Raw genomic sequence first — 27488 nt, forward strand, 5'->3', positions numbered from 1 at the left:
CGAAGTACAGCAATTATACACAATGCTATCATTTCTGTGGATTCTCCACCACGACATGGTGGAGAAGGAAACTGATAATACTTATTGGAGCAAGTTTGTATGGTCTGCATATTTAAAGTGCACAAATAGGGAAGCACTGTGAGAATGGGGAAGATCTAGGACCCATTTCCAGGATCTATTGCACCATCCCACTTTTGAAAATTGCCCTAGCTGGAAAGCAGGATTCGGGAAAAGAGGGAAGGAGAAAGGAGCTACTACACCACCACTTTCTGCCCCCAGTAAGAGAAAACAGGGATTTCTATATCTGCCTCTCAGAGTTCCATCTGTGCATAACAATCACTAGTGTAGGACCACCAGGACCTTGCCAATACCATTCAGGGCCATGCTTCCTCCTCTGACTTCGTAGGCCCCGGTCATGGGAAGCAACTGCATCCCAGAATTCTCTTCCTCCCCTGTTCCTAGCCAAATCTCTAGTTTTCTTCTCCTCTCCCAAGAAGTGGTCAGTCCTTCTAAAGTGTTCTGAGGCAGGCTTCCTCTTCCTTAGCCATACTTCAGACGAGTCCACAACTCCCCATGTCCTTCCCCATCATTGCCACAATTCTACTTATAGTTCTGTGTATGCCTCTGAGTTCCCAAGTCCTGCTAAAACTTCCTTGACAGTAGTTATATTTGTGGTTGAAAATATTACCTCCTAGTTTGTAAATCTTAGAAATATATCAATTTGATTCAATTAGACAAGTAGTCAAGTCAAGGCTTACTACCTTTCTAAAATGGTGTTGTAAGAATCCTTGCCTTTCTAGAGGTTAGCATTTAGCTAGGGGGTGAGGGGAAGACTATTCATATGATTATTTTAAAACAATGCAAGTCAAAATGTTATTCAAGGTCCAAATTTGTGGTCTAAGTCATAATTGTTATGCCAAGATTTAGGCAGACACTAGCATGGACTGGGTTTGCCAAGAAAGGTTTTCTGAGATGGACTTCAAACCATGAATAGGATTTTAAATAGGAGGGGGTGGGGAAACACCTAGACAAGGCATCTTTAACATCAAAATATAGAATTGCTCTTTTAAAATCTCTGTAAGGAATTCAGTGCTTTACTCTCAGATTCTTGGGCCTGGAAGGCATTTAATAAACTCTTATTGATTTTAATTGAATTAGGAAAAAAGGGCAGCATTACTGGGGGTGGGGGGTGGGGGTAGAACAAAGCCTAGGAACAGGAGTGAGGAACTTACCAATACAGTTCCTGACCCAAGTCCTGGTAAAGCGGAATAAATTCTACCTGGTCCCATAACCTCTGTGAATGCTTCTGAAAATGCTACGTTTATCATGAAAATTATATTGACAATTATAATGACCATAAATGTAATTTATTCACAAACAAAGTGCTAGGACTCCCCCCCCAAAAAAAAACCAAATAGAACTTTATATGATCTCTGGTCTTTGGAGACATTATCTAAATGTGACAGAAAATAAAACCAGAAAAGGAAAAGAATAGACAGTGTTGGTATTATGCTTAATAAATGTTTATTGAATTGAATTGTATCAAGAATGTTCCGGATTTGGTGATAATTGTACTATGCTCTAGAATTCATAAAGAGCTTACCCAAGATTTTGTGCTGCCCTAAATGGAGAGGCTTTTTTTTTTATTAAGGGGACCATCTACAATGATTTTCCAGGGTTATTCCAATTCTGAGAAAAGAAAATGAACTTTTAATAAGCATTTACATAAGGAATATCTTTTCTCAGACAATATCCTTATTTTTTATTCAGTTTAATCCCTTCACAACCTCTATCTGGTGTATCATTCGATCTTTGTAATACATTGAGCCCCTTCCCACACTCCGAAGTCCTGCAAAACTAGTCTGCTCTGTGTTTCTCACACAAGATACTCTCTATCTCCTATCTCTGTACCTTTCTGCTAGCCATCCCCTTTGCCTAGAATGCACTACCTTTTCACTGATACTTCCTAGAAATTCCTTTCTCCCTTCAAGATGCAGCTCAAGCATAACCCATATGAAGTCTTTCCTGATCTCTCCCAATTGATGCCCTTCCTCACTAACCACCTGGTATTCAACTATTTTGCATTTATTACGTATACATTTATTCTGCACGTATTTACATATATGTATGCCTCCTCTATCCCCTCTCGATAAAATGTAACCTCCTTGAAAGCAGATATTATTTCACTTTTTGTAGCTGTATGCAGAGAGCATAGCACAGAGCATGACATATAGAAAACAATAAATGCTTGTTGATTGCTTAAAATTGATTTTTAAAATATAGTCACTGAACCCTTAATCCTCCACATCTTATTCCATAAGCCTACAGTTCCAAGTTAAGCAAAAGCATGAGAAAAGCAGGATAGGAAGAAGCATAATCCCATTGGTAAACAGACCAGGATCAGACACATAACTCATGACTGTTCCTAAGAGCTCCACTAGAACGTGAGTGCTTATTTGTCCCATGAAGGTGAACTATATCAAAATGCAGGTTTTTAGGGAGAATAATGAATAGTGATGCAGACCTACTTCGTGGGGATGCACAATGGACTTGTTGATGTTTGTAGAACCCTCGGAATATTAAATATCCATATAAATATGCATTTGGTTATTAGGGTTCTGCAAAACTCATTTCTCTTGATAAAACTGAAAGGTAAAATTGAATATGCCAACTGTGGTTTCCCTTTCAGTAGGTAAATGAAATAAATTTTCAAGGCACCACATTAGGAAACTTTTAGAAGACAAAAATTTAATTCAACAAACATTTATTAATACCCAAAGTGTACAAAGTACTGTTAATTTCTAGAGACACAAAGATGAAAAACAATACTGTCTCTATCTCAGGAGTCTTACAGTTTAATAGGGAGCAGGCAGCTATAAATATATGAATAACTATAAGATTAATTAGATTGGGGGTAAAAAAGATTCAAAGGTTGAAGGGAGCTTTTTCTGTTGGGGAGTGGGGATGAAGGAAAGGCTAATGGCAGAGGTGGCAGCCAATCTGGGCCTTGAAGGCACTCAACAGTTTCAACTGGCAGATATTTTTGGAGGAAGTACCCTCCAGGCATAGGGGCTGGTATATGCAAATGGGGAGGAAGGCTATTAAAAAAAGTGGCATCAATGAGTCACCAAGTTTATCTTAAGAAAGGTAGTATGGAACAAGACTGTGGAGGACTTTAAATGCCAGATTAAGAAACTGAGATTTTATTCAGTAGGCAATAGGGAGCCACCCACAGTTTTTGAGTAGGGAAGTGACATGGTGAAAGCATTAGGAAGGTGATTCAGGCATCTGTACAATGAGGTTTCAGTTAGGAAGGAGATTAAAGGGAGAGAGATTAGTCAGAAGGTTAAAGGGAGAGAGATTAGTCAGAAAGTTAGGGTCTTGAACAAATGTGCTGTCAGTGGAAGTGGGAAAAAGAAGAGGACTGTAAAAGATATTGGAGGATTTGAATTGTGAATTGGCCATACTTTTCAAATGATTGGATGTGGAGGGAGGGGAAAAAAATTAGTGACGACTCCAAAGCATTGAGCGAGGGTAACTGGGAGGATACTGTGCCATCATCAGGAATCATGAGGTTAGGAGGGAGAAAAGAAGTCAGAAGGAGGGAAAATGATTCCTTTTTCCACAGGTTGAGTTTAAAATTTCAGCATGCATGGAGATATCCACGTTAGAAATGGGGAATGAAGATAAAGAGAAAGGTCAGGACTAGAAATGTAGATTTATGAGTCATTTATATAGAAGTAATCATGGAAACTATGCAAAAAAGATTAAACCAACATGGCAAAAGACTATAAACGTAGAAAAGATGACCAAAAATAAAGCCTTGGAAAATAATCATGTCTGTTGTTATTGTTCATTCTTTTTTTTCAGTCATGTCTGACTCTTTGTGACCCCATTTGGGGTTTTCTTGGCAAAAATACTGCAGTGATTTGCCATTTCCTTCTTCAGCCCATTTTGTAGATGACTAAACTGAGGCAAACAGGATAGATGACTTACCAAGGATCACACAGGGTCTGAGGACAGACTTGAACTCAGGAAGACGCATCTTTCTGAATCTAGGCCTGGCACACTATTCACTTTGCCAACTAGCTGCCCCCATAATCATGCTTAGGAGGCAAGAAGGGGAAAATTAATCAGGGAAGGAGACAGAAGAGGTCAGGGAAGCAAAAGGAAAGCAAGAATGGTGGGGTCACAGAAGCCAAGGGCATAAAGTATCAAGGAGAGTTAGGTCAATATATGAAAGGCTGGAGAAAGGTCAAGGAGGAAAAGAATTGAGAAGTTCCCCAGATTTTGCAATTTGCTGGAAAAGGGTGACCTTGGGAAAAAAACAGGTTAAATAGAGCAGTAGCAATGGAAGCCAGACCACAGGGTGTTGATGAATGCGTGGTGAGCAAGTATAGATATGAGTAGTCTACTCTTTCTAGACAGGGGTCTATGGATTTTCAAAAATGTATATATTTTGATAACTGCATTCAGTAGAATTGGTTTCCTTTGTAATCTCATGCACCTTAATTTATGCACTGAGAAGGGGTCCAGAGGCTTCACTAGACTACCAAAGGGGGTTCAAGGCACAAGGAAGGTTAAGGTCCCCTGAATGACAAGTTTGGCAGTGAATGAAAGGGGAGAAATAACATTATAACTTAGCAGATAATAGAAACAAGAGAGAAAGAGTTTGCTTGGGGCTTAATTTTTCCCCTGAGGTGGGGGTGGGAGAAAAGGTTGGTAGGTGAGACAAGAGCATGTTTGTAGAGAGACAGGAAGGAGCCATTTATTTGAGAGATTGTAAGTGAGAAAGGGACAGAGATGAAGGGAAAGAGGGGATTCTTATAAGGAGGAGGAGGATCAGTTGAACAGGATTCCAGAAAATATAGGAAGACATGAGGTTTAGGGGGCAGGGTGAGGGAAAAAGATGTAGGGCTGGAAGGGACCTTGGAGTCTTTTCATTTTAGAGATGAAGAAACCAAGGCTCAGAGAGGTTGGGTGACTTGTCCAAATTCACACAAGTAGCAAATGACAAGCTTGGGGCTATTTCTATTAAAATCTCTGGTTCACTTGGACAAGGAAGAAAGTCGATTTATTTTCTGAGACATGAGAGAAGGAGAGGATGGGAGGAGATACGTAGAACTGTGGCAGAAATGGAATAGTGCAGCTCATGAAAAATGGCCTCAGTTTTCTTAAGAGTAAAGGTCATCTTCTGAAAAATGGAGGACATGAGGTAGAGTTGGAAGATTTAAGAAAAAGGCATAAAATCAGGAAATACCTGCTGTAGGAGATAAGATGAGAAGTCAATCAAAGGTAGATAAAAGGATTTCTTTGTAGCACTGAAAACTTAATTGTGTATAAATATGTAATGGGCCCAATTAGCACCATTTTGTGCCATCCTTCAGCAGCACTCCAACTCTGGACTCTGGGAATTTTCACTTGATATTTCTATGCCTGAAATGTTTTCCCTCCTATCTATACCTTCTGGACTTCTTGGCTTTCTTCAAGTCCCAACTAAAATCCCATCTCTTATGAGAAACCTTTCCTGATCCCTTTCAATACTAATGTCTTCCCTCTGTTAATTATTTCCAATTTATCCTGTATATAGTTTGTTTGTAGATAGCTGTCTCTCCCATTAAATTGAGAGCTCCTTGAGGGCAGGGACTATCTTTTAACTTTATTTTTATTCCTAGTACTTAGCACAGTGCCAAAGGTCATATATATAGTAGACACTTAATAAATGCTAGTTGAGGGGCAGCTAGGTGGTATAGTGGATAGAGCACTGGCCCTGGTGTCAGGAGGACCCGAGTTCAAATCCAGCCTCAGATACATAACACTCACTAGCTATATGACTCTGGGCAAGTCACTTAACCCCAATTGCCTTGCCAAAAAAAAAAAAATGCTAGTTGACTGACTGATTGATTCTGGTCCTACATATCCATGATGATATATTTTATGCCACTTTTCATGTACAAGTCATCATTCACAGAAAGCTCAGAGATCATCCAGTTTAAATCTCAATGAGAATACCTCTAATAAGAAAAATCTGTGTTTATATAGTACATTAAAGTTTCTAACATGCTTTCCTCATAGCAAATCTGTGAAGAAGATAACACATGCATGGTTATGCCCATTTTACAGATGGAGCTCTAACTGAGGCTCAAGGAGGTAAAGTGACTTTCTCAGAAACACACAACTAATAAATGTTGGAGCTGCAACCTGAAGCCAAGTCTTCTGTCTTTTACAAGCAACATTCCAACCATTGATTTTCCTGAAAACCTTCCATCATAGGGAACTCATTAGCTAATGAAGAAGCCCATTCCAATTTGGGACATTTTAAATTGCTGGTCAATCCCTGTTGTCAGGGAGTTTATGGCCTAATGGAAGAAGGAGAGGGAAACATTGAAACAACTAAATACAAACAAGTCATATACAGGATAAATTGGAGATAATAACATAGGGAAAGCCCTATAATTGAGGAGGAAAGAAAAAGGCTTCCTGTAAAAGGTGAGATTTTAGCTAGGAGCTGAAGGAAGCCAGGAAGCACAGATGAGGAGGCAGAGTGTTTCAGTCATGGGGGGACAGCCAGGAAAAATGCTGAGTCAGGAGATGGAGTATTTTGTTCAAGGAACAGCAGAGAAGACCAGCCTCACTGGACTGCAGTATACATGGTGGGAGTTGGGGTTGTAAGATGTAAAAAGTATGGAAACATGGAGGGGCAAATTATGAAGAGCTTCGAATGCCAAAGAAGAGGATTTTATAGACAGGTATTCTTTGTGTCAAGCTTTTCATGCCTCTCTGAAACTTTAGCCAATGTTTCTAATGCTATCCTGGCAGACTGGAGTCAAATAAATTGTCTCATTCTTTTTCCCTAATATAACTCTTCCAAAACTTGAAGAAAGGCATCATGTTCCTAAGTCTTCTCTTTTTCAGACTAATTAGTCCTCATATAACATAATTTCAAATTTCCTTACCATTTTCATTCCCTTCTTTTCAACACACGTCAACTCCACCGTTCTTACTAAAATGTGGTGCATATTGCTAAACAGAATACTTCAAATATGGTTTGACCAGTAACAATAAATAATTAATACTTATGTAGGATACTTTAAGGTTTGCAAAACACTTTAAATATGTTATCTCATTTGATTTATACAATAGCCCTGAAAGGTAGATGCTATTATTATCACCCCCATTTTACAGATGAGGAAACTAAAGCAGATAGAGGTTAAGTGACTTGTCCCGGGTCACACAGCTAATAAGTATCTGAGGCTGAATTCTTAACTCAGGTCAGCCTGACTCCAAGTCCAGCATTCTCATCCACTAAGCCACTTAGTTGCCTCCAAATACCACTCCCCCCAAAAAAATTCCCCCAAACCCCTGAATGCTTGATTATTCCAATGATAAGGCTTATTTCTGAAGGAGAGACAAGAAAATGAACCTCCTTTACTTCACTGGAGAGGTGGAGAACTATGGCTATGAAATACTATATCTTCTGTCAGATGCAGCTGACCTATTGACTAGTTTAGCTTTTTTTTCTTTTTTTTTTTTTACATAAGAGGCAGCTCACTGGTTAAGTTGGGGAAAGTGATCTATTCAGAAATAAAAGTAACCTAAAACCAAAAAATATTAGTAAAAAATTTTAAAAGAAGGGAAATGCTCAAAACTATGTTATTTGGTACTGAGATGTTGCTCCTCTATTGACCTGATGAAAATTATATTCCCTTCTTCTTGACATATGACTACCTGGGGATAGAATGATGATAAGTATTCATGATGGTAATGGTGTCATTAATCACCTGGGTGCACATTTATTTTAATGTCTTTTTAAACAGACTGGGACTCCCAGGCATTCAAGCCATATCCTTTTCCAAGATGTGAATGACCTCATGTCATAACCTCTAAAATCCTTCCTTGGAAACAAGGTTTTAAGTTGGTCCAGAAGATTGTCTTTCATAACAGTTCGTCTTTGAACCGCCGTCAATAAGCTCCCTTCACTAACAGTCGATATGATATCCCTTCTGTCAAATGAAATCAGTGTCCGATGCTTATGAAAGAGACGGAACTGCATAAATGGGTTGTTTTATAAGGCATTAATCCAGAGAGTCAATAATAGGGATAATGAAGTTTATCTTCACAACTCAATCAGGTCGTGGTTAAGTAAAACAGCTGGACAATGCCGTCCTTGTTAGGAGACTGCAGGTGCTTCTAAAGGAGAAGGATCTTAGGAGAAAGTGTCCTCACACCACATGGTGAGAATGTGAGGAGAAGGAAACAAGGTTCAGTTAGGTGGTAAGCCAGGTGCTTGATAAAGTTCAAGAAAAGCATGGAAATCTGAAATCGAAAGCAGGTGCCTGGTTAAGGTAGGGGTTTTTTATGGTTTTATTGGAAATAGCAAGGGATCTGAGAGTGTGGAATGAAAGGAATAAATTAATTATTTCCAAATAGTTCTATTTTGGACATAAACGACAAAGAGCTGTGGAGATAAAACTGCTGCAAGAAGGCACTGGGTCCAAGTTAACACAGAGAAATCCAACTGGCTGAGAATAGGCAAACTTAGCATCATCATCAAAAATGTATTAAACTCATTTCTGTACAGGCAGCAGTGTTCTGCAGTGTTCTGCTGCCAGTTCTCAGCTAGCCAGAATTGGCTAGTTATCGTTTATGTTCAGGAAGTGACATCTGCAAGCATTTTAAAGTTTATTTTCCCCCCTCCACTTGGAGCTGTTTTGGGCTGTTCTGGGACACTGTGTATCATAAAAACAGTTGTTATGACCCAATTTAAAAAAAACTTAATAAAATTAACAACATTAATAAAACACCTGCTTAAAATAAAACTGTAGCAGAGAAATTAAGAGAAAGAACATGAAGAATCTATGTGTGGAATCACATGGGGTACTAGGGGAAAAAAACAACAACAAACTCTGAAAAATATATTATGGCATTATTTTTAAATGACCTACCCTAAAGATATGATTATTCTGAAGCTCTATGGTAGTATAGAGGTCACACTGGGTTCTTGAATACTTTTTGAACACTAGTAACAGATTGTATATCTGCAGAATTGTCACTAGTGCTTTTGGCACAAGGGCAAGTACTCTAAACAACATGAATGAACCCTCAGAGAGAGAGAGAGAGAGAGAGAGAGAGAGAGAGAGAGAGAGAGAGAGAGAGAGAGAGAGAGAGAGAGAGAGAGAGAGAGAGAGAGAGAGAGAGAGTGTGTGTGTGTGTGTGTGTGTGTGTGTGTGTGTGTGTGTGCTGGTGGGGATGTGGGACTGGAAGTCACATACCATCCCAGTGAGAGGCAGCACAGTGTAGTAGACAAGTCACTGGACCTGGAGTCACAAAGATTTGGGTTCAATGCTGACTCAGACACTTACTAGCTGCTTGATCCTCACCAAATCACCCAAACGTTTTGGGTTGCAGTTTCCTGATCTATAAAATGAGGGTTTTGGACACATTGGATTGTTGAACATGATTTTTAAACGGTCATTCATGACTAAGTTTAATTTCTCTTAGAGAACCAATTTAAATAAGGTTGAATTATTACACGTGTGGGAAAAGAAAAAACCCAAGAGACGTCTCCTTTTCATAACAAATAGTGCAAAAGGCAACTATTACTCAATGGTAGTTCTTCTGGGATATGCTATCAAGCCTGCTCCTTTTCCCTTCTACTTAATGCCAGTGGAGATCACTTTTGTTTCAAGAATATTCTATTTTGGACTTTCCAGGTATTCTATACTGTATCTTCCCAGGTGATGATTATACTTTTGTTTTTATCCATAGAAGAGAAACCCAGATTCTGACCAGCCTTATGTCCAAATAGTCCACTTAGATTAGGTCCACTCTTATACTTGACTCCTTACTCTGTGGCAATCAACATGCTTCCAAGCAAAATTTTGTTGCTCTTTTTAGCATCACCCATTATCAATTCAGCTCTGCCCCACACTCTGCTCCCTAACTGCCATTCCATGTCCTCCATCCCACTTCATTTTTCCCCATTGACTTTAATCATCAATGATTTTTAATTACTTCAAATGTTGACCTTTCATTGAAGAACCTTTCATGTTCATTGCCCCTAAATTTGAAGCCAATATAGAGGGAAAATAGCTATTATCATAGCTTCAGTTTTCTCAAACACAAAATATAGAAAGAATGACAATGAAGGTAACAACAATTATAATTATACTATCATCAACCTTTATGCATTAAGACTATCATAAATGACTCAATGTGTTTTTTCCTTTTTCCTTAATTGATAGGAACTCAGAGATAATTTCTGTGCTCAATCACAATAAAAACTGAATCCAAAGTGCCTGGTAACATTAATTTCCCTAATCACTTTGATTGTTTTATATTCTTTTAGTTTTAATTGTGTTTTATTTTTAATTTTAATTATCTGTAAGCTACCTCAAGGCCTTTTGGAAGTATGGCATGAATTATGTATGTATAAACACACACATTCATATATATTCCCTCACATGTTATATATTGAATGCATACATGTGTATGTACATGTATGTGCATGTGTACATGCAAATATCTGATGATAAGATATATTATGTGACATATACACGATGTGTACATATGTACACATGTGTATAAATGCATGTCCATATGCACATACACATATATGGAAGACTGGCCTTGGGGTCAAGAAAACCTGGATTCATGTCCTACTTCTGACATGTATTGGCTATGTGACCATGCACAAATCACTTAACTTCTCAGTGACCCCAGGTTACTCTCTAAGACTCTTAATTACAGACAAGTTTCCTGTATGTTCAATAGGCATCAGTGGTGGGAATTTCTACCGTCAGGAGTTCTCTATGCTGATGAAATCCCAGATCTGAATCAAAAGGGTGCTTGTTTTCATTTGTAGATTAAAGTCATGACTAAGAAACAAATGTATTTCTAATCACACCCATATAACATTTCTTGACTATTCTGAAGTCCCCTGCCCACCACAGTTAATTTATCAATGACTAACTTTAAAAAATGATCTGTAAGTGTGTTTCTTCCTTTGTTTTTGGTACAGCACTTGTGTGGATAGAGGCAGAGCTGGCTTCAGAGCCAGGAAACCTAGACTTGAGTCCCACGTGTCATACATAACACATGCTGGCTTTGAGACTTGGGACCAAGGCATTAGGTGCTCTACACACATCTCTAAGGCTATGAACCACAGAGAAGATAGTGACCTGCATTGGTAGAGGAAGTTTCCTCATCTGAGAATTTCCTATACTAATGAAATCACACGTCTAGTCCTGTACTCCAACTATATGTTTGTATGTGCCTGCTTCCTGTTTAAAGATACAGTTGCCATGTTTTTTGATGCTTAATGCTGAATACCATAGGATCAAAAGGTATGCACACACACACATATACATGTACTCACAGTAGGACCTTTTCATCTTCTTGTGTGTATTGTGCCACTATAGCCAGCTGCCCTAGTTTGTTTAGCAGCCTTCATTTCTCTTTCCCCCAAAGTCAAACGAAAATTTTCAAGACAGAGTCCCAGATAACATTCATGGAATTGTAGAATACCAGAGTGAAAAGAGACCTGAGTTTTCTATTCTAACCCCCTCATTTGACAGAGAGAAAAAATCTGAGGCCCAAAAAGAGTTCCAAGACCACCTAGCCAGTCAACAGCATTGAGAATCAGCAGTGATGAACTTTTTATCACATCTTCCATTTTGTGTCCTCCATAGTCCCCTAGAGTGTCACTTTGCCCAAAGCATATCAATCACTGTTAGCTGAATGGATGAATATATGAATGATAACTACCTACTAGCTCAGGTATACAAGAAAAAAAAAAGAAAGCAGGAAAGCTTAGAGTTTAATGGATAGAGCTCTTGATCTGATGTGAGAGGACTTGGGTTCAAATCCTGCCTCAGTGTGATCTTAGGCTAGTTGCCTGGGGCCTCATCTATAAAATGCCAGGACTGGGCTAGATGATCCTGGCCTAGGTGATTCTACCTCTGATATCCTATAATACTAATTGGCAACACATTCAAACAGTTACCTCATTTCTGGATTTAAATTAGGTACTTCAGGAGACCAAAGATGATCTCACTTAAAAGAAACAGGGTAAGCAAAAAGAGAAAAATGGCAGAATAGTATCATATATTAAGGTAGACTCCTGTGAGAAAATACTGGAGGGAGGAGAGATGGAGAGGAACATGGTAGACAGCATTTGAGTGAAGAGTACCTGAGGTAGAAATGGAAGCAATATCGTCATCATAGTATATACTCCAGACTAGCTGGACAGAAAGAGAAAACAGATGAATCCAGGAAACATATCACAAGCTTGGCACAGAGACATGATAGTCGTAGTGATGTAGGAATTTCAGTTAATTAGAATCTGCTGCAGTTCTTTTTGCCAAACACACACTAGCTAACAATTTCTTATCTTACTATAATGACGATTTCATCTTTCAAAGGAGAGAAGAACCAACAAGGAAAAATTCTATTGTGGACCTGATTCTGACTGCCAAGGGCAAACTAGGGGTTGGTTTGGACATGGTGGGAAACCTTGGGGAGAAGTGACCACTCCAACCTAGAGTTTGTTGCAGAAGAGAGGAAAGCCAGGCATTGTGTAGTCTATGATTTTTGAAAAGCAGATTTCAAAGGACTCAGACAAAGGAAGGATAGGCAGGATCCCATGGCCTAAAATTCTAAAGGGGAAGTATCTTAGAAAGGGTGGTAAACTCTCAGGCAAGACATTGTGAAGATATAAAGAGAAACAATTCTGACGAGGCAGAAAAGGGGAGTGCTGGCTAAAGAAACTGGTCACAGGGAACTCAACAAGCACATTAGATTACAGGAACAGAACCAAAGGCAAGGAATAAAGGATAAATATGAAGAGAATTGTATAGTCCTGCAAGAATAGAATCAGAAGTCATTTTGACTATTATAAATACCCAAAAAACTACAAAGCACCCATGAAGGAAGACACGATCTACATCCAGAGAAAGAACTCATAAATAAAAGTAAGTTCAGAATGATTTTACATGTATGTGTATATATATGTATATATGTATGTATATATATATTTGGATATATATTTGTATATCCATCTACATGTGTATATATATGGAGATATATATATAGATATATATAGATATATATCTATATATATATATACGTGTATGTGCATATCTGTGTCTAATGTTAACAATCTCAGGTGTGAGGGAGGGAAGAAAAAAGTTACATGATAACTTCATTATATATTTAAAAGGAATAGCAAGTTGTACATAATAGATTTGCAATTTCCTGTGCGATCATCTTTTTTTCTATTCTATTATGTTATAGAAATGCTTGTTTTATTTCTTAAGTTCAGAATAAAATAAATAATTTTTAAAAGAAAAGAATCAGACTTATTAAAGCTCAGAAAAAAAACTAGTTAAGAAAGTTAACAGTTTTTAAAAAGGTAGCTTTTTAAAAATGTTAAAATTAACTCTACTACTCTACTCTAATTTTGCTTGGGTTTTTGTTTTTGTTTTCTGCCAAGGAGAGTGTTTTTTGAACTAGAAAGGAGAGAACAAAATAATAAACAGATTGCTTACACCCAAGTAGGGAGGTAGTAAGAAAACACCTCGTTTACCCTTGTTGAATTCAAGTTACCCAGGAAAAGGAACTCCATCGTATATACTGAATGAAATGGCACATGTGATTAATTATTAGAGATTTGACAGGTTCCTTTTGGTTCTAGAAAACAGAACCAGGAGGAAATAGTGGAAGTTGCAAAAAAGAGAATTTAACTGATGTTGGGCAAAAAAAAAAAAAGATCTTATGACAGTTGTGCTCTCCTAAAGTAGAATGGGCTCACTCAAGAGATACTGGATTTCTCCTCACTAAAGGTCTTCAAGTAAAGGCTTAATGGTCACTTCTAGGAGACTTTGTAAAGAATATTCCTGTTCAGGTATGGGTTGGGTTATATAGCCACAGAGGTCTCTTCCAAACCCAAGATTCTGGGGCTTTGATTTCTGGACTGGCTAGGCTACCCAGGTGGGTGTGGTCTCTTTTTTAAAAAAATGGATTAAAAGTTTTTAATGAAAAAAAAAAGAATATTGGCAATGGACATAGGTCACCCTGAGTCATCTAAAAAATAAAATATTTTCTTATTAAAATTAACTATATAAAGTAAAGAAGTCTCATTGGAAGAGAAATATTGAACAAAATTCATTGCTAGCAAAACTAAAAAAAGCAATTAATGTAAAGCCATTTTAATTTACCTAAATACCCTTTTGATACAAACCCTTCTTATTCACTCAGGTAATAATAAGATACCTTATATTTTTAAAAATCAAATTAATTTGTCTTATTTTTAGGATTATTGTCAAATCAAGACTCATAAAATCTATTTGAAGATATTTTATAATTCCATTTGTTCTCCCTAGATTTTGTATTATCAGTAACAAGGAATAGAACTTAACTTTTATCTTCATCTCTTGTAATTGTAGAATTGTAGCCTGCCATCTAGTAAGACCAGAGGATCATGGGATTTAGAAGTCTAAGGGATGTTAGGGAGCACCTAGTTTAACCCCTCAGATGAGGATACTGAGACCAGAGAAGTGAAATTATTTGTCTGAGGTAATATAGATGGTAAACAGCAGAATGAGGATTTGAATGCAAGTGCTCTGACTTGAAATCCAGTATTCTTTCCTTTACATCCAATCCTTCTATTAATTGGGATTCAATTCCAGAAATCAATTGGCCACCAATTTGGACTACAGAGAGTAGACCAGTTTGACAGGTACTTAAAACATGTACAGGAAAGTAGTACGAGATAAGGCTAGAAAGTACCAGATCACGAAGGGCCTTGAATGTCAGTTTGAATTTTACAGGGCAGATAATAGAAAACTTTTTCATAGGAGATCTCTGAGCAGATATTACTTGTTGAAATATATAATGGATTATTCCAAAGAATGAAGCTGACAATTCTTATCATCAATAGGGAAGAAATCCTACAAAGATGGAAGCAGCTACTCTTAATTAGGAGGAAATGCAAAACAGAAAACCAACCAACATGGGAATCTGGTCTCTTCTTGAAATCTCTCTGTAGTAATGACAGCAGCATCTCACAACTCTTTATTACAAGCGTGATGCAATCCATAGTTCTTATGAATTCACTCCTTAAGGGGATTGTTTACCATGCACTTGTGGAATCATAAAATTGGCTTCAGTCAGACTATAGAACCAATTATGTGATTTTTACTTTCCAATACCTCATTCATAAATTTACTAAAACGCAATATTCTCCATGGTCTCCATCATCTCCTTCAGTTGGAAATGGTCTTTCTTTAGTCAAGCCTCGAACCCAACTTTGAACCCTCTTAACGGGGGCTGTCCTTATTTACGTTGATCTTCTCTACGCTGAAAAGCTTACTGAGGTTACTCCATGATGATTCTGTCAGTCTTATAAGACTTTATGTTTTCTTATTGAGGCAGCTGGGTGGCACAGTGGACAGAGCATTTGGCCTGGAGTCAGGAAGATGATCTTCCTCAGTCCAAACAAGCCCCAGGCACTTACTAGCTGTGACCCTGGTCAAGTCCCTTAATCTTAATGTTTGCCTCAGTGTCCTCAACTATAAAATGGGAATAATAATAGCACCTATCTCATAGGATTGTTGTGAGGATTTAATGAGATACTATTTCTAAAAAGTGCTTAGCACAGTGCTTGGCACATAGACATTATATAAATGTCTATTCCCTTTCCTTCCCCTCTTTGAACCTGCTCCACATTACCCATCAAATGCAACAGGGTTATGTGGTCAGTCCTCTCTCTATATATTTCTTTATGTTGTTCTTTGACCATGGAATATCCTCCCTCATCCTCTTCCTGTCATCTCTACCTGTTGAAATCATACCTATCCTTCATGTACCTTTCCCAGATTCCCACAGTTGAAAATAACCTTGAGTCTCCCAGGTCTATATACCATTTTTATCTTTCTTATCCTGTTACATTACATTCTACATTAAAGTTATTGATTATCACATGAGCATGCATGAGTTACATCTCCCTACTAGGATGTAACTTTCTTGAGGGCAGAGACCACATCTGAATCATCTATTTCCCACAGACACTAGCAAAATATCTTCCCCAACATAGGTACTTGCTGTTCAGTAAAGGATGAGTGAATGTTAATCCAAATTGAGTATGAATGCTTAAGGATAAAGAATTGTGCATGTTCAAGATGCAAAGACCCTTAGCAGACATCTAGTCTGATCCCCTGACTTCACACATCAAGAGAAGAAAGCCCAGATAGGGAAAGTGAATAGTCCCAGCTTTCATAAACAGTAAGTGTAATGATGAGACTGAAATCCATGTCTTCTGATTCCAAGCCAAGGGCCTTCCCCTGTCCTCCATGCTTCTCTCGTGCAAAAAAAAAAAAGGTGGGGGTGTCTGATGGCTGCTGTAGGATGTTTTTAGGCAGCTAGGAAGCTCTTGGACTAAATAGTCCATGAATATCACCAAAGACTTGCTATATATTTGAAGTTGCTATACAGTGACAGATATGTTCTCAAGGTATACACATGATGGAATCCCTATACACAGCCAGAGTTTTCATTACCAATAGAGAATCGACAGCTGTCACAGCAGTCTGCAACCAAGGCATCTAGTTACCTGAAGACGTTCTAGTTGACAAGTAAAGTTCAAGAAAGAATAACAGTTAATTTATCCATGGGGATGATGGCAGATTGGTTATGTTGACTGAAGGTATAGATATGTAAATTCAATTTATCAAGTAACTACTACACAGAGCACTGGGCTAGCTATCAAGGTGACACTGAGTTTATATGGGACATCATCCCTGTTCTCATGGAGACTATGTTGTAGACTTTCTAACTGAGAGAAAAGACCCAAACACAAATAATAGCACATGATAGATGTAACAGACATATATACAATAAAGTACACAAAGAAGATAATATCAACTGCAGTGGGTTAGGGGAAATCAAAAAAGGATTCATAGAAGAGATAGCATTTGCCATAAGTAGAATTTAAATTGGTTCAGAATGGTGAAAATTCAAAGTTCAAAGAGGAAGAGGGAGGTGTAAATCCATGTATAAAGAATACAATGTCTGTGAGCTGGGAAAGCATGTTAGAGATTCAGAGTCCAATATAGAATGAGCTTAGAGTTTGTGTGTAGGGGAGAACTATAAGAGAAGGCTACAGTGAAGGTATTTGAATGCCAGTCAATTGGTGTCGTAGGCATCAGGGAGGTACTGTCAGTTTTTGAGCAGAGAAATGACATAACTGGATCTAGACTGGTAGTGATATGGAGGATAGACTGAAGATGAGGAAATGTGGAATTTAGGAAGGGCTATTAAGAGGTAACCACAGAATGGTTAAACAAATTGTGGTATATAAATGCCATAAGGAATTTAGAAAAGAATGGAAAGACTTTCATGAACTGATGCAAACTGAAGTAGGCAGAGCCAGGAATCCAGTGATTATAACAGTAGATACAGAATTAGGCCTGGAGCCAAGAAGAACTGAGTTCAAATCCTATAGCAGACACATACTATAGTTGTACAACCCTGGCAAGTCATTTAACCTCTGTCTCAGTTTCCTCAATTGTTAAATAGGGATCATAACAGCACCTACATCCCAGGGTTATTGTAAGGATAAAATAATATTTGTAAAGCATTTAGCACAGCACCTGACACAAAGTAGGAAATATATAAATGCTAGTTATTGTTGTTATTGTGTTGTTACAATATAAATGGAAAGAACCACCAAAAACAATCAAAAATGAATGCTGCATAATTATAAAGAACAAGATTGGCCCCCAAAACAAGAGATGAGAAGATACTTCCTTTTCTTTGTAGAGGTCAGGGTCCATGTTTGTGGAACATTACATATGGAACCAGATTTTTTCAACGTGTTGATCAGTTTTGCTGATTTTTTTTTCTCTTCTTCCTCTTTAAGGAAATATTTACTATAAGAGGTAGTTCTCTGGGAGAGGGGATATAGAGGGAATTTTAGGATATCAATAAAAATCTATTTTCAGAAAGAGATTACACACAAGTCCAAGTGGGTTGTGATGAGGGAATGAATGGGTTCTAAAGACATTGCAGAGGTAGAATCAATAGATATATAACTGATTGGGTGAGAGAGTGGGAGGTCAAAGATAGCAAACATAAAGGTTTCTAACATGGCAAACTGGGTTAATGGTGGTGACTGACAGGAAAAGAGATGAGAGACTTCGAGAGAAATCATCTTTCTCACTAGTAAAATTAATCACATTAGCTTAAGTTACACATGACATAGAGAGGCAGCATGATATCATAGAGAGCTGGTTTTGAAGTCAAGAAGACCCAGTTTCAAAGCCTGTCTCTGATAGATATTAACTGTGTGACTATAGGTCAATCACTTAACGTCTCAGCCCCACAGTTTTAAGTTATGAGTAAGTTGCTTATCTCCATGTGTTTAGGGAATTCTCCTAATTAATGAAAGCACGACTCCAGAAAAAACAAAGCAAAACAAAACATATAACTCTTTTTAAAAAATGCAAACTTGCCAACAGTCAGGTCTTGAAAGGTAGCCAAGAGAATACATTGTTTATTGTAACACATCTTCACTGGATGACACCTACCTGGAGTCCGGATGTCCAGATAGATGGTTCATAGATAGCTACCCAAGCTGCTGCCATGTAAGGAACTAAAGTGAGGCCATTGTAGGCCTGAGAGTTACAAGAAATGCTTTACAAAACACCATAGCAGAGCTTGAAATGATGGAGCCTAGCCATGGAATACTGAGGAACAGCTGCTTCCTGGCGTGGTGCCATCAGGAATGGGGTGGTTGACTCTCCTTGAGCCAAGACTTCAGGCCCTGCTGATAGTTAGCATCAGCTTCATTGCCTTCTCAATGACATGTAACACCTGACACCATGAATGAGCAGAAAGAAGGGAAGCACGCATAAAAGGGCTCAAATAATGTTTGGTAGAGGACCAACCCAGACATTCAGGGTTGGAAGGAGGGGACTGAATAACACTGGGAGCATTCATGGAGGCATCACAGAGCAGTGAAAAGTGCTCTGGGCTTTGGGTCAGGAGAGCCCTGGGTTCATATCCTGCCTCAGTCAATTCCTAGTGTTTGACTTCTGATAAGTCACTCAGGCTCCTCAGCTGAAAAATATAAATACCAATGCCTGTAGTATACCTTTCAGTGTTGTTGCAAAGATCAAATAAGATAGGAGAGACTAGGGACTGGACCTATGATTACATCGATAAGGGAAAGACCCTTTCACAATGCAGATCAGCTCCTCTCTGCCTGTCATATAGTCTTAGAGATTTACCCAGAGGACTGAGAGGTCCTGACTTGTCCAGTGTCACACAGCCAAACTGCATCAGAGACAGGACTTGAAGCCCAGGCCTTCCTGGCTTAAAGGCCAGCTTTCTGTAACTTGGTTAGCAAAAAAAAAAAAATTAATCAATAACCAATAAGCCTTCAGACTGACAAATATTGCCAACTTACTGTGTGCAAAGCCCCATGTAAGGAAAGGATGGTACCAACACACACACACACACACACACACACACACACACACACACACACACACACACACACACACACAGAGACCACCCCCACCCCACCATCCTGCCTTCAAGGAGCTTGAGAGAAAGTGCCATATGAAGGGTCAGCTGTTACTGTAGGAAAGAGAGAAAGGATCTCAGAAGTCAATTTGGTATTCAAGCCTTAGGTGCTAAAGACATGCAGATGGGTGGGTTTCTTCAGGACTGCTTAACTGTGTTGCCTTTGGCTGTGTTTGTGGTATGTCTTAATTACCTAGGCTGGGAGATTGAAGAAAGGAAGAACTCAGAATAGGTGCATGTTTTGCTACCAACCATTATGTTTTTATTTGTTTCACTTTCATATAGCAACAGATGTTTTAAATTGTGAGAACTAGGCCTAACCCTTCAAGAAAATTGTCCATCCAAGTTGAGGAGAAAGTCCTTAGTAACTAAACTCATTTGTTTGGTGCCTTCTGTGTATAGAAGCATGTGACTGTTTGTGAGACCCTTGAATGGCAAGGTAACTTCAATTTCTTACCTTTTGGCTAGTCCTGAAGTCATTCCCACTTCAAAAACTGAAGCCACACAAATTGGCAAAACCAGAATTCATCTCTGAGTTACTCATTTATGTAAACTCCATTTACTTTAAGACAAACACTACTCAGTGGCTTCTGGGGGGAAAAAATCAGATTAGGAAACAGTAGGGGGACTGGGATCCTTAGAGCTAAATGAGCAGTGAAATGACTTGCCTGCTCCCATGCTTTCTTGCCCCACTTGTGTGGATAATGTTACAGCTTCTGACTTTGTTTAATCCAAATAGGGATATCTTTTGGAGTTAAACACAACACAGCTTCTCCCTGGGAATGTAATTGTTAAACATTTTGTTGTTATACTGTATAGCAGTCACTTTAGATAACAGAAATCCCATGCCTTGCAGAGCATTTATGTTACCAGCTACATGCATACAAAGCAGAGGATGTAATCAAAAGGGTATTTGGCATAAGTTCAGAAGGCAATCTGGATTGGACTGGAGCTATGCATACTTCCATGTTTTTGTGTCCATTTCTGATCTGTGATTTATTGCCTTCCAATGAACAATTTTAAAACTTTAAAATACTAGCACAGGACCAAAAAATTTTTTGAAAAAAAAATTTCAAATCCAGCTTAGACGTCTGCACAGCTATGGACAATAAGTAATAAAACTACAAGAATGTACTTGGATTTTTTTAAGTAATAAAGACTGTTCTTACTGACTTTTCTTCCAATTTCCACTAGAAATATGAACTAATGTACTTGGTAGAAGGCAGCCCTGCAGATAGTTATTGGCTTCCTCACCCCAGGTCAGAAGCAATTTATAGCATATGTGCAGTGAAAATACTTTTTGTTAATTATCAATGCATATGGAAAGTGATCTAGAAGAAAACATCAGCTAATTTTTTAATGTTTATGAGAGTGATAGAAAGACATTTAGAAAGAAAGGAAATGTTAGACTAGCCTTACTATTGTAATGTGCCACCTTCTACAGGAAACCTTTCCTGATCTTTTTCCTAATTGTTAGAGCCTATTCTCTCTTTCTTTTTTTTTTCTGCTTTTTGGTGAGGCGATTGGGGCTACCTGACTTGCCCAGGGTCACACAGCTAGTAAGTTTCAAGTGTCTGAGGCCCCATTAGAATTCAGGTCCTCCTGACTCCTATTCTCTTTTCAAATCATCCTGACTACTTGTATCTGTTTACCTACTTTATCCCCCAGTAAAATAGAAGCCCATTGAAAGCAGGAACTGTTTTTGCTTTTTTGTCTTTGTATCTCAGAGCCTAATATGATGTCCTGTCCATAGTAGGTACTTAATAAATACTTGGATTATTGGTTCACAGTAATGCATTCCTGAGGTATTTGAAGTATCCCAGCCACTTCTTCCAAACCTAAGGTTTACATCAAATAGATCATTCAATGCTGCCAATACTGAAATAATGACTTTCTCTTAAAAACCTTAAGTAACTTAAGTAACATGACCTTGGGAATCTTCAGAGCATTGCCTCCCCTCCCCCAGTCTAAAGGTGGTACTGCACCCATTTTACATATATTGCTTGGTCAATGCCCTGCTATAGGTTTCTTGAAAGCCTAGTTAACTTGAGGGCTTGGTATACCCCCTTTCCAGCATTCTAACAAGGGAAAAATATTTCCTTCTCACTCCTACCCCCAATGCACATTAAAATAAATTAGTGATTATATTCCTACTGCTTACTGTGCAGTTCACCCCTTAAGCTGGCTACAATAACTTTAAAATTCTTCTGGTTTCATATACTATTTTCCTCATGTGTCTCATTAATTGCACAAAGACCTTGAACTTTTGGTGTAGTGTAAAAAGCCCCTTTTTTGAATAGATTACATATCCCATTTGACCTGTACATTTCAATTGGAGAAGATCTGTGGGGGACTGGCTAATCTGAACCACAATGGATCTAGGAGTTAGTAGATAAGTCCTAGGGAGGCACAGAAAAATTAGGTGAACTGTCTTGGGTCCCACAGCTAGTAAGTTTCTGTGGAAGAATCTGAACCCAGCTCTCCCTGCCTCCAAGGTCAACCCTTTATCCACTATGCCATGCCACAGCTACCTTTCTTTTGAAAAATGCTTTTTAAAAAAAAATGTTGAACTGGGTTACAATCTTGTATTGGTAACTCCCAGTAAAGGAATCTCCCTCTCTCAATTCAGATCAATACCTCTTCTGGAAGTTAAGGTCTTGTTCCCTCCCCATTGAGAAGATAAGTGAAGAGAAGATAAGGTCACACAGATAGCATGGGCCCTGGGTGGGACTTGAACCCAAAAGCTTCCTGGCTCTTCACTATTCTATGCTGCTGCTTATTTTCTCCAATTCAAAATGCAAAATTTCGTTTGTTTCCTCTCATGCAAGTCAATTGATAGCTTAAAACAACAACAAAAAAAACCTTGAAAAAGTTACATCAAGATCCCAGCACCACACCTAAAAAACACCCTCCTACCCAAATATTCATGAAGTCCCAAATGAATTCAAGACAAAAGGATGGCAGTTAAAATAATTGATATCACGTGGCATGAACACAGGAAAACAGTGATAGTTACAATTTTAGAGAGGCCAGCTAGGGCACATTGTTTAAACGTTTTAAAAGTCTCTGAGGCAGAAAAATACAGGAAATCAAGAAATAGGTAGAAGCAGGAGAAAGGAGCAGAGCCCCCTGTGCTCTGCGAGTGAAATTGAATAAGGGTGGTGGAAACTCTCTAAGTTGCTGCACATCTGGTCCAGACTCTTAAGCTCCAGAGGGAGGGAGGGAGGGAAGAAAGAGGGAGAGGGGAGAGCACGGTCCTGGAAGGAATCAGGGACTCTAGACAGCCCCAGAGAGAGGAGCCGAGAGGGGAGGGAACAAGAGGGAAAGTGGGGAAATGGAGCCTTAGAGTTGATGAAGCGTACAGGTTAGCCATGCGGTGCCGTCCCAGAGAAAACGCCTCCCAGCCTTTCTGATGTGTGGAGACTGCAAGTGCAGGAGGTTGGTTGGGCAGACCCATGTGTGGGTCTTGGGACTCCGAGAAAGAGGCGCTCTCTTTTGGGAATTGCTAAGAGACTGATTGCGGGAGAGAGCTGGGGGTGGCGGTGGGGAGCCTGGTCGTTATGCAGACGGATCTAAAATGACCAGCAAGCGGAAACCTCTGAAACCCCAGCTCAGGAGATCAATCAGTGAGCAGTTACGGGACTCCACTTCCAAAGCCTGGGATTTGTTGTGGAAAAATGTCAGAGAGAGACGGCTGGCAGGTCAGTCCCGCTGAGATTTGTGGGGGGAGACAGAAGTTGAATGTCTGGCGACATAGGATCCCCCACCCGCTCTGCACCCCTCCTACCCAGTTTTCTTAGCTCAGATTTTTAGTGTGTACTTTTTTCCCTTTCTTTAAAATATCGTGTTTACTAACTCTTCCTTCTCCCCTCCTGTCCCCTCCCCCTCCCCCAGCCTCACACTGAACTAAGTCCCTGCTCCGCGCCCCCACAGTCGGCGGGCTCCCTGACAGCCTCGGTGCCAACCCGGCCCCGCAGCCCCAGAAAGCTGGCGGGAGGGTGGACACAGCTGCTAGCCTCCTGCGCTCCTCAGCTAGTCGTCTGCGCTTCCCAGGGCGCACAGGATGAGGGGGGTTACCTGGAGGAGATTCCGCGTGGGCGCTCTCCCTGGGCTGTTCCCCTTCCCCATTCAGCCGTCTGAGTGCCCCCTTTCCTATCCTCCTCCCCCTTGCGATCTCATAGAATTAATTTCCTGAACTGCCCCTCAGGGCTCCTCAGCAGCTTCCCTTCGCCCAACTTTGTCAAGACTTCCCTAGGCGCCGGGCAGGTTGCCTTCAGGAACGGATACTGGGGAAGGCAATTTTAAGAAATGGGGACATAGTGGGAGAAGAGGATAAACCCTCATCTGGGTTAGATTTAAGCGCTGATACACTTGGTATTGGGGAGCAGAAAGGAAAGGAGACAGGTGGATGGGTTGGTGGTCCAGGAGGATTTCTGAGTTCAAGTGAACGAAAACACACATACAGAGCCGGAGCAGCAAAGGGAATCTCCCACCCTCTTAGAACGTGTACGGTCCACATCAAAAGAAAAGTGGGGGAGAGAACATAGGGGTGGGGAGTGGAGAGGACTGTTACGAGTCAAGAAATCCTTTACAACCCATAAGAGGATTAGAACTGCCCCCCCTCCAATCCATTACCCAGTGCCAGGAACAGTAGGTGGTTTCCCTTGCCCTACCAGGTGTCCTGTCCTTATACTTAAGGCTAGAACTCTGAGGTTACTTAGGTCACTGAAAAAAGCGTTTCTTCAAAGCTAAAATCACCGGGAAATTTCAAAAAGTGGGTGCCTCCTCCCCTCTCCCTAAATATTAAGGGAAAGGATATGCTTAATAGTCTGAAGTTCAGCGCATGTCATGGAAAGGTGTAAGGGATTGACAGGCGGCTTGATGGGCTTCTGGGGTAGCCATGAAAATTGGTCTAAACAGCCTAACTTGTCAGAGCTAACTGGGTCTTTATCACCTCCCTGGCTTACTATCAGCATTGCCTGAAGTGGACAGTGACCCAAAAGGTGCAAGGCAGCATATGGCAAAAGAGAAGAATATGTTGTGGAAAGCTGGTGGGCATCTGCTCTCTGAGAAAGATCTCCATTTTGAGGGATGAAAAAGAAAGAAAATGTCAGAGTAAAATGAAAGGATTTGCCCACTGTTTCCACTCACCTACCCAACTGGATGCTTCTCCTCCCCTGGTTAAACTGGAAGGCTGATAGTTTGCTAAAATGGGTGCTGCCCTTAAATGCATCCAATCTCCTCATGCCATCTCAGGCATTAAGCATGACCTGGAAATAGAAGGGATCTCATTTGTCTAGACAGAATTCTGAAGACCTCAACCCCACATCATGCCACCATGTAGCAAATTCCCCAAGGTAGGCTTCTTCATCTGCACCTAGGAATAAGTTGTAGAGACTCCAAATAATGAAGGTCAATTTTGTTTACTTTACTGCAATGTGCATTATAGATACCACTTATGATTTAATTATTTTTGATGCTCATTTGGTATAATACTAAATAGTGTGACACAGAAGGATGATATTATAAAAGCTTTTGGGCTTCATACCAAGATTCAAACCCAGAAAGCTTATTAAAAATGTCTCTTCTATTGTGACTTTTATTTAAATTTTTCAATCAGTGAATTCTAAGGAAACTAGAGGGAATCTTTCCAAGAAGATTGTATTTTTATGGTTGGTATAAAAAGATGACTCTGTAGCCTGGTCTTTTTTCCAAAGGAAATACATGAGGATGAGAAACAGTAATTGGATGATCATAAAAAGTAAAGTTGGTCAGCAATCATAGAGCTAGGTCAGTTATCAAATTGAATTTGGTTCTACATTAGAGTTTCCTTAAGGACCTTAGACTAGGCCAGAGTAAGAGAGTTTAAAAGGTTTGCTTCTGGTAAATGTGTGGCTGATATACATTTCAGGCTATGGATCTATATATAGCAATTAAGGGTAGAATTGATTCCAAGAATGGGAATACTAAGAGCTCCCTCAGCCCAACATGATTTTGCATCTCTGTGTGTATTTAAATAGGGGTGTGAGGTTTTAAAATGTTTAATCAGAATGTTAATATCTGTTTACCCATAATCTATTTACTGCTTTGCTAACAGTGAGTACCAGCAGATTATTCAACTGGGACCAAGCAGTCTTCTGCAAAACAGAATTCAACTTCTGCTCCTCTGAACAGACTGGGATGCCCGCCACATTGCCCAGCCAACTTCATGAAGGAGCTTTTCAATGCAAATTGATTTACTCATATTTTCTTCCTAAGGTGGCTGGAATGCTGAACTTTGGCCACTAGACCTAGAAATACTTGAGTTATTAATTTTAGAATCTATTTTCAATAAAAGCACCCTTCATATGTGATTACTTAGTTGACATCAGAAAGGCCAGAAAAATGAATATGCCTACAGATGATGTTTTCTTGACAAATGACGATTTTAGGGTTATTGGTTTTTCTTATCCTGTTCATTTTGTTATTTCTCCGACTTCAGCAAATATTTCTTTCTCATTACAGTTAATGAAGGAAATTGATTTAAAGGAAGCTATTGTTTGTTGGCTCCTGATGGAGACAGCTGATTCTTGTATTTATTAACAGTGAGCCTTTATGTGAACTGAAGTGGGGGAAAAACCTTTCTTTGGTTTCTCTCCTACCTGACTTTCATATTAGTCATGAGGACTGGAGCCAGGCCTAGAGATTAACAAGTAGTATTGTTGAAATGCATCAAAATCCCCAAGCTTTTATTCAGTGTGAGGGCACTTAGGAGACAAAAAGGAATATCTTTCAAACATATCTTGATAGCAAAGAAAAAGGAAAAAATAATCCAGGGAGAGTAATGTAGAAGGAAGGAAGCAAGAATTTGAGTACCTACTATGTGCCAGGCACTGTGCTAAGTTACGATCTCATTTAATCTGCAGCACAACCCTGGGAAGTAGGTGCTATTATTATCCCCATTTATAATAATATTTATTGTTATCATCTATTAGGGAAGCTGAGGCAGACAGCAGTTAAATGACTTGCCCAGGGTCATACAGCTAGTCAGTGTCCAAGGCTGGAGTTGAACTCATATCTTTCTGACTCCATGCCCAAAGCACCATATATCTACATCACCATATTCCAATTCAGTTCAACAAAGATTCATTGAGTGCCTAGTCTGTTCAAAGAACAATTATAAATGGTGTTCAGATGTATGAATTTCACTGAAGAAATGTTAGGAAGATTCGGTTAAAGGATGGTGGATCAATAAAATCCAACCAAATCCAAACTGGAATTTATATAGTACTTTAAGATTTTTTAGAATGCTTTCTGTATCTATCCCATTCTGGCCTCACAACAACCCTTGTGAAGTAAGTTCAATAGGTATTATTTCCATTTCATAGCATCATAGCTGTAGAGCTAGAAGAGACTTAAGAGGCTATTTGGTCCAATCATCTAATTTTACAGGGGAAGAAACTGAGGTCCAGAGAAGTTAGTGACTGAATTGCCTGAGATCACACAGGTATGGCTGTGTGACTCCAAGTTCAGCACTCTATTATTCTGTACCATAGTAGATAAGGAAACTGAGGCTGAGAAAGGTTGTAAGTGCTGCCACCATTGGGAAGCATCTGTGGATGGATTTTCCTCTGGACTCAAGACCAGTGCTCTTCCCACTATACTGTACCATATTCCGTCTTCACCTGACATGCTTCTGAATCCCTTCAGGTCTGATTATGGTTTTTTTTTTCTGTTTTTAAACTTTTTTTGGCATTTGTGTCAACATATGATAAGATACTTCTCATGCCAGTTACCTTGTTAGATTATTAGTCCTGTTGGCTTAGTTGAAAAGTTCCCAGTGGAATTTTTCTTTCTTCCCATTTCCATATCTTCTGTGTTACAGAGATGGATATTCTAATGATGGCATCTTTGGTGTTTTAATT

General features: G+C 39.3%; 1 protein-coding gene and 1 long non-coding RNA gene across 4 annotated transcripts in view; one reads left to right on the plus strand and one right to left on the minus strand.

The window, feature by feature from the left end:
- Positions 1-27488, plus strand: part of STARD13 (StAR related lipid transfer domain containing 13) — a 716694-nt gene that overhangs the window by 402256 nt on the left and 286950 nt on the right. Inside the window, exon 1 of one of the 3 annotated variants that reach the window (XM_020997119.2) lies at positions 22907-23285. The exons of the other annotated variants lie outside the window; for them this stretch is intronic. Coding sequence (XP_020852778.1) covers positions 23162-23285 — 124 coding nt within the window. The 5' untranslated portion in view covers positions 22907-23161. Of the gene's footprint in view, positions 1-22906; positions 23286-27488 lie in introns of those variants that run through there. 3 annotated transcript variants of the gene reach the window in all.
- The window catches only part of LOC144454561 (uncharacterized), a 145276-nt gene that overhangs the window by 47571 nt on the left and 70217 nt on the right, over positions 1-27488 (minus strand). The window lies entirely within an intron of this gene.

The sequence above is a fragment of the Phascolarctos cinereus genome, unplaced genomic scaffold, assembly GCF_003287225.1.
Source record: "Phascolarctos cinereus isolate Bilbo 61053 unplaced genomic scaffold, phaCin_HiC Scaffold_726;HRSCAF=1367, whole genome shotgun sequence".
In the NCBI taxonomy this organism is placed as follows: Eukaryota; Metazoa; Chordata; class Mammalia; order Diprotodontia; family Phascolarctidae; genus Phascolarctos; species Phascolarctos cinereus.